The sequence below is a fragment of the Pristis pectinata genome, chromosome 25 (genome assembly GCF_009764475.1).
Source record: "Pristis pectinata isolate sPriPec2 chromosome 25, sPriPec2.1.pri, whole genome shotgun sequence".
NCBI classification, from domain to species: domain Eukaryota; kingdom Metazoa; phylum Chordata; class Chondrichthyes; order Rhinopristiformes; family Pristidae; genus Pristis; species Pristis pectinata.
This window is the reverse complement of record NC_067429.1, coordinates 22,837,812-22,850,637: the sequence shown is the minus strand read 5'-3', so window position 1 is coordinate 22,850,637 and position 12,826 is coordinate 22,837,812. Positions and strand designations below refer to the sequence as shown.

The 12,826-nt window shown below is 37.0% G+C and overlaps 1 protein-coding gene across 2 annotated transcripts in view; it reads right to left on the bottom strand.

Annotated features, from left to right (window-relative positions):
• The window catches only part of eftud2 (elongation factor Tu GTP binding domain containing 2), a 42,786-nt gene that overhangs the window by 14,841 nt on the left and 15,119 nt on the right, over positions 1 to 12,826 (bottom strand). For both annotated transcript variants that reach the window (XM_052038746.1, XM_052038745.1), the window contains exons 10-16: positions 10,411 to 10,577; positions 9,607 to 9,731; positions 7,229 to 7,292; positions 5,933 to 6,023; positions 3,967 to 4,102; positions 2,741 to 2,868; positions 2,250 to 2,443 (exon numbers count right to left, since the gene is read on the bottom strand). In XM_052038746.1, the coding sequence (XP_051894706.1) occupies positions 2,250 to 2,443; positions 2,741 to 2,868; positions 3,967 to 4,102; positions 5,933 to 6,023; positions 7,229 to 7,292; positions 9,607 to 9,731; positions 10,411 to 10,577 (905 nt within the window). The remainder of the gene's footprint in view (positions 1 to 2,249; positions 2,444 to 2,740; positions 2,869 to 3,966; positions 4,103 to 5,932; positions 6,024 to 7,228; positions 7,293 to 9,606; positions 9,732 to 10,410; positions 10,578 to 12,826) is intronic.

The window sequence follows — 12,826 nt, the reverse complement described above, 5'->3', positions numbered from 1 at the left end:
CAGACAGAATGAAACTAGAAAATTAGAAAAGATGTAGTTACATTAGCTAACCTTGCATTCAGAAAATGTTGCATTGGATTAGGAATAAACAAAATCAGCTGGGGCAGGGGGAGGGGGAGCAGAGAATGACTTGCTAAATATTTAAGGGGAAAAGAAGTAAAATTGAGAGTTAGTCTATAACAGTGAGCCATTCCCAGATCCACTGGTGTGACAAGACCTGTTTTCCAGCCTTAGGAAGACAGGCAGCTACTCAGATACCCACTTAGCTTTGAATGGCAGTGTTACGTGCCAGCAACAATAGAAACACACCAAGTCATGTATTAGTGTTAAAAAACTATTTTATTAACAACTACTTATGATAATAAGAAAAGTTAAAATGTTAGATATCAAATACAATCCCCAAAACTAAACTCAAAGTGTTTGTGTGGCAAATTCCCAAACTCCAAGTCTAGGAATAAGTCTCAAAGTTCAGTTCAGCAAGTCATAAGGTGAAACGTGAGCAAAGGCTTTTGCAAAACCACCGTTGACTGAAGAGAAAATGTAGAGAGAGTATAGACAGAATTTACAAAATCCAAATGTTCCACGATGGAACCCATAGACCCCTCAATCACTGATGATCTCCACTGCTTTGTTCCGAAGTATCTGCCACCCCAAAAGACATTCGAGACATGACTGTCCACACAAATACCTGTTTCCCTCTACAGGTTAATGACAAAATGGGATTAGCTTGAATATGCATCTTGGTCGGTATAGAAACATATAGGCCAGAAGGACCTTTTTCTGTGCTGTACAACTCTGACTCTGTTGTGACAGAATGGGAGGAGCGAGTGGTGAATAAGTACTGGGGTGACTTTGAATGCCCCTGACAATGCATGACCTCATGGTCTAATCAGGCAGCAGACCCCTTATAAATGAGGATGCAGGTGTCAAAAACAGAAAATGTTTGCTCCAAAAATCCATGCATGGATTGTAGTGACAGACACAGTTATTGTTCTTCATCCATTGTTATGGAGACCAGCAGTCACTGTCTCTCTCTTCGACTCACTGAGCAAAAATGTCAGCATGTTATAGTCTTCTTGCTGTCATGATGACACCACACACACACACTACTCTACTGTACTATGTCTTAAAGGGACATTCACCAAATAGCAACCTGATCCGTAACAGGCAGCCAATAAGTAAAATCCTCTCTCAGGTCCCCACTATGCAGAGCTGGCTTTGTTAAACATGCCTCATCATTTGCATGCCAGATACCAGATTCCAGAAGCAGATTATTCCGAGCTCTGCCACAAGAAGAGATTATTAGGTGGACAGATGGAATGATTCAAGGATGTTCTCAACCTCCTTGAAAAGATGCAAGGTCCCCAATGATTCCTGGGAATGCCTGGTCCACAAAAGCTCATTGTCAGTAGGAGTATTCACATGGCACTGAAAACCTCAAGTCCCTGCATCAGAAGCATACAGAAGTCTAGCAAAAATGGCACACGGAGCAGACCGTGTCACAATTTACCCACCCGTCCATCACATCAGGCATTTCCTGATCCACTGTGGAAGGATCTCCAATACCCACAAAATCACCTGAACAGTCACCTCAGAATTGGAAGCAAAGGACTGCCTAAGAGGACGATACTTAGGGAAAGAAATTGAAAGATTTTTGGATATTAGGAGAATGAAGGAGTATGGGGTCAGTGGAGATCATATTGAACAGCAGACCAGTCAAGAGGGGCTGAATGGTCTACTCCTGTTTCTATTTCATGTTGTAAGCATAGCCAAACCTTTCCAATACATTCTGCCTAATCAGTTTTCACCCCATTTATTACCTCTACCAAGTATGATCCAATTGATATTTTGTCAGCATCCTCTTCCTTACATAGGGTACTTATTAAGCATTCTAGACTTGCCCTGCAACTCAAAGCATACATCATCTTCTTCATTCCTAACAGATCCCACTCTATCTCTTACTACTTGTTTACTAATCACAGGTGGGTAGAAGATTATTGGTTTCCCTTAGTTAATTGCTGTTCTGCTTTCATACTTTTTGCCAACATTATTTTTCTCTTTACTTCCTCTTTCCACTTACTGTATTCAGCCTAGATTCCACTTGAAGAATTGAGATAAGTATTATGAACTCCCTCGTTAAAGGGAAGGATTAATAATTCATCTGTTCTTCATGGAACAATGATGTTTGAATTTTCCATTTAGTTCAGGTACCTATCCAAAGAATTGGTTGAAACATTGTTAATAAGCACCTTGCAACTGAAATCCAAAGTCTGCCCACAGTGCAGATTTGTGAATCTTCTTCATCTTCCAATGTGTAGTTCTCCCCAAGTACTTTCACTGGCTGCCCTGCATGAATTGTTCCACTTAACACCCTGCCAAATGCATGGAACTGGACACCATCCTCTGTACTATACATTTTAGTTGTGTGGCACATCAAAGGCCCCTACGCAAAGACAAAAACAATACAGGCATTATACATAATAGTTCCATAGTTGTAGGTTTAGATTGATATGAACAGAAGAAACATTTGTCAACTAAACAAATACGGCAATGCTTAAATCTTTTGAAAGTTACAAAACAAACTGTCACTGGTTAACAATAAATGCTAAATAGTTTAGTTCACTGTTGCTGACATCTTCTGGTTATTTGACAAGCGAGTCATATGGAATCAGCCCACCCTCATGAGCACAGAACTATCAGGTTACATGAACCAAAACACTTTCCAAACTATTTTACTTACATCCGGATCACATTCTAGCATTGTTTCGCCAAGATCCAAATCCAGGCTGCCCGTGTACGTATGTTCGATTTTATTCCTGGCACCAGACTGAGGTGATGGAATATGCTGCACACACATATCTACCAAACCTGTGGAAAAGTTACATGTGGTATCATGAACCTTTACTAAGAGGAATCCTTGTGAATGGTCTCTTCTGAAGCTGCAATATTATTTGCAAGCCATGATAGTTTGCTAAAAATTTAGATAACAAATCTATATTTTTCAAAGCAACCCTTTGTTCATATTGATTTTACATGCAGGTTCTGATAAAGATTATGTAGGTAATAGCTATTCTGTAGATAAAATGAGTTTCCAAAAACTGTAATGTGTATTCTGTAAATTTCTTATAGAATGCACATTTCAGTCTTCGGAAACTCACTATCCTAATGCCGCCAAAATGTGTAACGTAACATACCAACCATAACTGTGACGTGATGTCCAGTTTTTTTTTTATAGCTAACCAATAATACAAAATATATACCTGAACTGTAGCAGGTAGTAAAGCTGTAACTCAAATCTTCCCAGCTTCTATCTCGAAGCGTCATTCATGAGCAGTTTAAGGTTTTCTATTCAACTGAAAGTCTATCTATTTCCTATAACACCTCTGTTTTAAGGCAGCATCTACATGCTCTTCCACAATTTATATTTTGCAACTCGGGGGTTTCTACAATACCTCAAATTTAGCTACCATAAAATGTAAACAAACAGATACAAGGACTAGGTCATTATTGCTCAAATTAAAGATATTATTCCCAGCTGCTTTACGAAGATTACCCTTCCAGGATGTTCTAATCATTCTGAATATTACAGCTCCTTCAATTTTAATTGCATGTCAAGCACATTTACATAGAAAGCAGAGGTGGAAATTTATGACCTAAAAATAGGTAATTTAACCCATTGTATCCATGCCAAATGTAAAAGAGCCACTTGGACTCATCTACTATCACCCACCTTGTGCCTTGTACCTTATCGCCCCTTAAATAATCATTCTTTTAAATGTTTCGAGGGTGCCTGCTGCCAACACTTAACAAGCTGAGGGCTTCAGGCTTCACCACTCTTAAAGTCAAAAAATATTCTCAACTATCAATTTTGTTAAAGGTTCTTTTTATTTATCATATTTTAATCAATGCATCAAATACACAAACATTTTTGCCTATTGCGTCTTAAGCATGTCACCAGTGAATTACCTGTAAAGTCACCAAAGAACTTCTTGCAGACTAGTCGAAGCAAGGGCCTGATGTTCAGCTTTAACTCCTCCTTTGTTAAGTGAATACCGAGCTCATCCAATGTACGTGGCAGAGTCGTATCCACATCACCAACAACCTGCACAGACCATACAAACAGCTTCAGCACACTTCTTAGCAGAATCAATAATTATATTCCTAGTCTGCAACTTTTAATAACGTTTAAAATTATATCCTTCACTCACTTCTTAGATTTCTTGATATCGCCTTCCATTCCCACAGAGAGGCCCTTTTTTGTCTTTTTCTCCCCCTTCTCCTACCTTGCTCCAATTATTGCTGCATCTTCTAGCCCTGCTTCACCTGCTCAACACTCACTACATATTGCTATTCCTTTCTTCATGTGAAGAAATAACAAAACATGAACAAGCTTAACAACATCCACAAGATATGATTAAGTTCATTCCCACATGAAAAAGTTGGATTCAATCTACATTTTTAAAAATCTGAAGGTCAGGGAAAAGCTATTTATTTGATATTTTGAGTCAAATGTCACCAGTAAACAAAAGCTCCAGGAAGTGCTCCATTAAAAATCTCTAAACACAAATCCTTAAATTAGACAACATGACTATGTTTAGTTTGGGAGGTTCTGCTAACAAAAAAAACTGCCTCCACTTCAAAGAAAATAATGTATAGTGACAACATTCTTGAGATGTACAATTCCAATTCATCAGCATTACTGTCCACATTCTGGCCAAATGCGAGGATTTGCAAAATTGAATTATCCACATTTTGTACATCAAAGTTAAAAACTAAAATTTACTCTTTTATTTTCTATCACGTTTAGTATAAATACAACTTTTTTCATATATTTCCATGTATTATTTTATACATTTCCTTATGACAGAAAGAGATCATTTGTCCCATCAAGTCTGGACCAGCACTCAAATTAATTCCATTCCCCCACAACCTATTATCTTACACACGCCCATTAACACCCCGATTTTTCCACCAACCATCTACATTTGGGGTAAATTACAGGACACATTTCACCCACAAACCATCAGGTTATCATCAGGGATGAGAGGGGAAACTGGAGCAGCCAGAAGAAGCCCACATGGTCACAGGGAGAATGTGCAAACTCCACACGGCAGCACCGGAGATCAGAATTGAACCCGGTTCGCTGGAGCTGCCCAACTTGTCTATTTAGTACAAAAACAGCACGGATTTCACTTATATCCAGTCTTTACTTGCATGGTTTTAAATTTCATCTGAATACCTTGACTAAAAGTTGTGCAAAATGCTAGTGTCCATTCTTTCCACAAATACATGAGGACCTCTTAAATTTTATCCTTGCTCAAGACTTCTAACATACTCAAACTATATCATGTTTAAACTTGGAAAAAATTAGGAGTGGTAATGTTGATCCTTCGCTTAAATTTAAAGATATTTGGAGTCCATTTATTCAATATTTTCACATGATGTAGATCCCCTTTCAATAACTTTCCAACTTGGAGGAATGGACTTGACAACATAATATTGCTCTGTTTCTACCGAGAAACTTTAGCCCAGTTTTTTTTTCTTTTTTTTTTGAAGTTTTTTTTTGTTTAGTTTATATTGTTTATAATTTTTTTTATTGATTTGGGTTTTTTTTATATAATAAATCTTTTTCTTTCCTTTCTTTTATATTATATTCATTTACTAAGAGTTCATTGGATCTACAGATTTTTTTTATATTTTATTGTTCTTTATGATTATCTATGCTATGATTGTTATCCTGATCTCTGTATTACATGTATATAAATATTGATGCTATATATCAATCTGTATTAATTTGAAAATTAATAAAAAGATTGAAAAAGAAAGAAAGACTTCTAACATATACAGTATTTTGCTGAAGGCTATATTATCTTGTAATATAGTTAGCAACCTACTACTTGTCATATCAATTATACAATATTGTTATGCATACCTGAGAAAGAATTTTATAAACAGGTTCCAAAACAAACTCTACAAAACTTCTCTGAGAGTTACTGGTTGGGGCCTTCTTTGTAAACTTTCGCCTGAAAGGGAAAAATGAGTTTTTATAAACATTAGCTGGAAATTAGTTACAAATGTTATATTTTAACAGAATAGTAGATATAAAATATTTAACAAGCCAATTCACAAACCACTCATTAAAAATGTATATTAAAAATCTATTTATACGCTCTTGCCTTTCCTGTACTAAGTAGGCGGGTGGGATCAAGCTAATAGATCAATGCCACTCTATCAGTGCGTGGGAAAAGTATTAGTGAAGTCAGAGTATATTTACAGTGCTTATATCCTACACTTTAACTGTTGACGAACAGTCATTTGTATTAAATTTGAATTCTAATGTTAGAGCTGAACCCAGTCATGGAACATTGTCACTGGGATTCCATTTTTAAGACCGTCTCATTACACCATACTGTAACATAGAAAATAAAATAAAACTGCTCCAACAAAAATGAAGATGTGTGATATAAGTGCATTCTTTGATTGATAACCAATGGGGCAGTGCCCTTTACTAACTGTTCACTGAAATGCTGGCAGTCCATTTCTGATGGTATTGCTTATGAGGCTGGATACTGCACGGATGCATTAGCCTGGATATTACAAGGAAATGTCATCAGCTTCCTGCCCAAATGACAATTTCCCACATAACCGATGGAAACTTCAGCATTTCTGTTTCAACTCGTTAGTTATGCAGCTGCATTAAGTTTTTTTGCTGTTATTTTATCAACTGTGCTCCTAAACTGAATTCCTTGCCACAAGAACAGGTGCTAGGCTGAACCAGGTGTAGAGATTACTTTTCCACTGACTTCAATGAAGGAAACAGCTGCTAGGGACAAAGGGGGGAGTACTAGTTAATTTAGGTTTTACAAATCTATAAATTACGCAGATAACATTACTTAAAATACTTTCAATTGTAAACATATGATAATGTCATTTACTGCACAGAAAAAGAGCAACGTTCTCTCTTTGGTTCAACAATGTGTTCCAGATATTGTCCATCATCTCAAAAAGATGGATTTTCTCTTCTAAGTTACATTGTTGAATTAGAGATGAGAGAACTTTGTCTCTTTTCTATGTCTTAACTGGTCTGGGTTCCTGGAAAACCCAAAAAGGTCCAGCTCTCAGTATTAATATCCCTTGTCCTCAACTTTAAAAGCAAAAAGAGAAAATTTCAGCACATAGTACATAGATCCAACTGTGGGATGACAACTTGAGTAAGCTTAAAACTTACGTTTTTGGATTAAAGTAAATGTCACCCCAGAGACGCTTTGCAAACTCCATATAGTTAATGTCCCCTTTTAAAAAAAACATAAAATAAAGTTTTTTTACAACACTGCATTAAATGAAACTAGAAAGAACACCTTTAAGTAAAACAAAATATTCTTTTTAAATAGAAAATTCTCCATTACCTAGAAAACTTATTCTACAATTGCCAACTCTGCACTCTCAATTTCTTACACGCACTGCTTAAGGTGGGCATTAGACAGGTTATAAGGGGATAGATCAGGATGTTCATGAAGTGTGGTTTGATGTACAAGCATGCAGAAAAATAGTTATTCAAGCAATTGGAAAGTGGGATAGGAGTTTTGGGCTAGATGGGCTTTCCTGACTAAAATTATTATTGCATGCATTTTATTTGCAGCAGCATAAACTATGGTTAAAAAAAACACTGAGCAGTCTCATGCAAATATTATTTTCCCCTCTCACAGAATCTGCTTGAACTGGTTAGCAATGTAACCATAGGGATGCTGCAGTGATTAGCCACTGGTTCCAGTTTTAATGGTTCTGTTGATCTGTCGTTTCCTGTGCTGGGATGTGATTAACTGGAAGGACCACAGACACTGTCCATGATTCAACCAATTCAAAGAGAATTCACAATGTGACGCGCACACACATTTAATGTAGAATATTTTACTCTTATCTTTAAATATTGCTCATCCAAGTGGATCCATGAGCAATTGATTTGCTTTCAGGCATCTTCCAGAGTTAGCTGAGCCAGCAACAAGAAAAAGCAACATTATCTGGCAAATATACTAAACAGAATGTTCAGATCAGTGAAGCAGACATAATAAGCAGCTTTGCACTGAATAATAGCCAGGGAAGGAAGCAATTAAAACATGTTATTTTTAAGAGATTAGATCTGTATCTCCAATTTCCAGATACCCAGAGTAAGGCAGCTGATTCAGACTCAACTATCAGTAGAAGTAGACTAGAACAATAAATGCCAAATCTGTGGAACTGATAACATTAAATGATTAATACTTGTACAATTTCTTGATTTTTTTTAAAATCATGGGAAACAGGAAAGTTACTAAATCAGCCAATAGATACAGATCATGCACAAAATTATACCGGAAGTACAGCACAGAAACAGGCCATGGAGACCAAATGATCTAAGGCAGTGAACCCCTTCTAAACCTTCATCTAATATTACAAGATAACTTTTTTTTTCATCTTTCTCAACTTTTCCTTAGCATGGCCTCAATGGTGTTGACCTTAGCTGACTTCTGAAATAGGGAATTCCACATCCAATTACTCTGGGTAAATATTTTCACCTTAATTTTCCTTTTGTATTTTTCAGTGACTACTTGTATTTTTGGCTCCTATATGTAGTTCACCTCCCTATCCCACCACCCACCCTATGAAATTACCTTCTATACATCCATTCATCATACCCTTTCATAATCTGAACTACAGTACCAGGTCATCCCTCAGTTTTATTATTAGTGTTCCAGCTTGTTCAATTTTTCTTGATAGGTATAACCACTAAACTCAGGGATCATCATCGTTATGTTTCTGTACTTCTCAATGCCTTTTGATATGGAGAACATAAATGTGAACAGTGCTTTGCCCATAACCATACCTAGATGGAGTGGATGTTGTTCTGAATAGCCAGGAAGAAGGCATTATTCTCTCCATGCAATGACTACCAAAATTTTGATAAAATCTCCTTGCCATCCACAGCTCAGATCTAACCATATCCATCCTTACATTTAACTCTTAAATACTGACTTTTGAACACTTCAATTGAATCTGTCTTCTAATAGTGTGAATTCCACAATGCGTATGAAAAGTTTCTTTTCTAAATGTGACTAACTGATTTAGTTCTGTCTAAGCTCAGTCTTAATCTAAAATTACTATCAAGAATCATTGCCTTTTGAATGATTTTTTTTATTAACTGCCACAGCAAAACTCAATCTAATCTCTCAGGAATATATTACCAAATCTCTTATCATAGGCAAGGTTCTTCGACTCAGTGTTACCTTGTCATATTATTGCTGGATGGCTTCCAAAGTTTCATAAGATTGTATTTCCAAAATGAATCCCAAGTGATTCTGATTAATGCCATGCATAACTGCAGGGGGACTACTGTGCCTTCAGATTTTGGATTACCTCCGAAGCAGTAATTGACTACACTCAGGAGTTCATTTTAGATAACTTGTAAACTCTGAATTGCTCGAAGTTCATATAAGTGCACTTAATGACTACCAATTGTTAAAACTTTTGTCATATTATCTAAACAGATGACCATCTACACACTATTAAAAAAGTATTAAGTTAAAAGTGCTAAATATTTGTCTGTCAACTCTAACTAAAATTAATGCTCACCATATGTATCAGCATAGATCTTGGCAAAGGATCCCAAAGTGAAGCAAATACTGTACTGAGAACTGGCAAAGCAAACATTACCCAGAAGAGGTGAAACTATTAGGTTTTCATCTGTTGAATAGACACTGCAAAAAGATACAAAATGAATTTAAACAACTTCTATAATTTCTGTTACTGTTTTTTAAATATTTAATAAATATGACCAGATATTTTGAGTACATGGTACAAGATAGAAAGACAGGAACTGCATAGAAGCAAGGGGTCAACCACTTGACAGGAAGTTTTCCAATATCACTGTCACTTTTTTTTCTTCAAGTTTAAAGAAAGTCTTTAGCTCTTGGCAAAAACATCACTTGATATGCTCACTTTGAAGGAAGCAAAGTTTCAGCCACAAAATCTTCCATTGCTTAGCAAAGGTGGTATTGAAGATGTCCATGAATATTTCCACGTTGCTTTATCAACCCCACAGAAGAAACCATGTGTGCTAAAGGCTACAAAACCCCAAATAATTCACACACACTCAAATATGCAATGACAAAGAAAATTACTTCCAAGCAAAATATATAGTCTACAGTGGCAGCCTTATTATGCAGTTTTCTAAATATTGAGGCCGTTTTACTTCCTTTTTAAATATTTGAGGTCTTTACATTATTTCAATTCATATATATTATATCTTAGAAAAGAGTCAGAATAAAAGGAAATTGCTTTAAAACTTATCTTAAAACAGATCTTATATACACAAAAATATTCTCCATAACAACATAAAAAGTACAATTTTTTCAACACAGAGAAATGACAGCTTACCTAAGCAAACCATTGACTTCATCTACAATATGACGTAATTTGTAATATGCATCAGTTGGAGGCAGCTTTAGCTCCAGGATAAGTCTGTCTATTTTATTGATGCAAACAGTGACAGCCAGTTTCTCCTGTACAGCGTGTTTGATTAGTCTCTCAGTGTTCAGCATTACCTGCATGTTACACAAATTTCACATTAGCCATATTGCATACTAGGAAGAGTTGTCAATAAAACTGATCAGATATTTAATTGCTAAGCCTTTGATAAATAGCTTTTTTTTTAAAGTTTATTCTCTGTAAAAATTTACTTGATTTATGAGTTAAAGAGACATGGCAATGATGAGGAATGGAAAGTTTCCTTATTTTCTGCAACCACAGATATTCAATTCACTAAGGATATATATTCACAGCTTCAGACTCTACATTCCCCTTGTGTTGGATCTTTAATTAAAATACAGAAGAGATCCCCATTGTAAGCAGGCAGTAAATTTCCATTTCTCATTTCAGATGGTATTTAACCTCAAAAGAAAACTGGACTTATTTAGCAACCTCTTTTTCTACTTTGGGGAGAATGCTAATCCATTGACAAATTTTAAGAAGACTTTTCTAAATCAAGCTGACTAAAATATGAGCAAGCTCTAAAAATTCTAATCTTAAATCCTCAAGCCAAAAAGATGAAAGACTTGCATTTTATATACTCTTAAGATAACCCTGTGTTTAACTGCCAACAAAATATTTTCTAAGTGCAGTCACTATTGCAATGAAGGAAATGCAGTGACCAATTTGGGACAGAAGCCCCACATGAATAGTTAAGTGATAAGATTGAGGTTAGCAGTTTTTGTGATATTGATTGAGGGATAAACCTCAGACAGGGCTCCTCCTTTGAAAAATGCAGCAGTGTCTTTCATTTTTGCGGTCATTTTATATTTAACACAGATGGCTGAACTCTGGGAAACATGGTAGCTGAAAGCAGTTGGACTTCTGGTGCAAGAGACTTTATAACATCGAGCTAGGCAAAAGCAGGAATGTTTCCTCTGGATCCAACAATCTGCCCAATAAACACTGCACACAGTGTGATCTGTCTGCTCCCCGACACCACCAATGGATAAACCAGCCTTCAGTTACACTTCCATCCCCAGCAAAGCAACACTCCACAATGTCTCTCACTGCACTGCACCCCCCAACTCACCATCCATCTACCTGTTGTAGTAGACTAAGGTTTTGTAAAACAGATTGCTGGCTCAAAACCCTCCATATTGTCAGACTGACTGCAGACAGGAAACTCAGTAAAGGGAGCCTTACAGTCAAATTCTGTGTAACATTCAGAAAATCTCCTAGAGTCAGAGTTGAACGGCACAGAAAGCAGCCCTGCGACCCACCGCGTCTAGGCCTATCACAATGCCTATTCTACTAATCCCAGTTGCCTGCATTAATTCTATATCCCTCTGTGCCCTGCTCATTCAAGTATCTGTCCAGATGCCTCAAGTGTTGTTACTGTTCCTGCCTCCAGCAACTTGTCTGGCAAATCTTTCCAGATACCAATTACCCTGTGTGAAAAATTTACTCCTCGAGCCCCCTCCTCCCTGTCACAGTAAACCTCTACTTTTACACACCCCGATGATGGGAAACAGACACTAGCTATCTACCCTATCAATGCCTCTCATAATTACGTACCTCTGTCATGTCACCTCTCAGCCTCATTTCCTCCAGGAAAAACAGACCCAGCCTATCCAATCTCTCCTGCTAATTCAAGCCCTCCAATCCGGGCAACATCCTCGTGACTCTTTTTTGCACTCTCTCTAGCTTCATCACAAGCTTCCTACAGTGCAGTGACCAGAATTGCACATAATACTCCAAGCACAGCCTAACCAACGTTTGGTACAACTATAACATGACACCTCAACTATTAAACTGAATGCCTTCAGCTGCTGAAGACAAGTATGCCGTGCACCTTCCTTACCACCTTGTCTACCTGTGTTTCCATGTTCAGAGGACTATGTACTTGTACCCCAAGCTCTCTCTGTTCAACAACACTCCCTAGGGGCCTGCCATTCACTGTGTATGTCCTGCCCTGGTTTAACTTCTCAAAATGCATCCCTTTGCGCTTGCCCAAGTTAAATTCCATTTGCATGCTCTTGCTCACTCTCCCAGCTGATCTATATTCTGTTGCAACCTAGAAAACACTTTTTCACCATTTGAGAACTCATATCAAAGCTAAAATCTGGGTCATCCTTTCTATCCATTTTTTTAAAAAAACATGGACATCATCAACTACATAAGTTTCCAGGGTCTTCAAGTTTCATGCACCTGTCCTGAGATTCAGTAATTTTCTATAAGGTGCATTCCTTTCATGTTTGCAGACAGCATTTGATTCTCATGCATTTTCATCCCCTGAACCAGGAAAATGTCCTATTTCATAGTT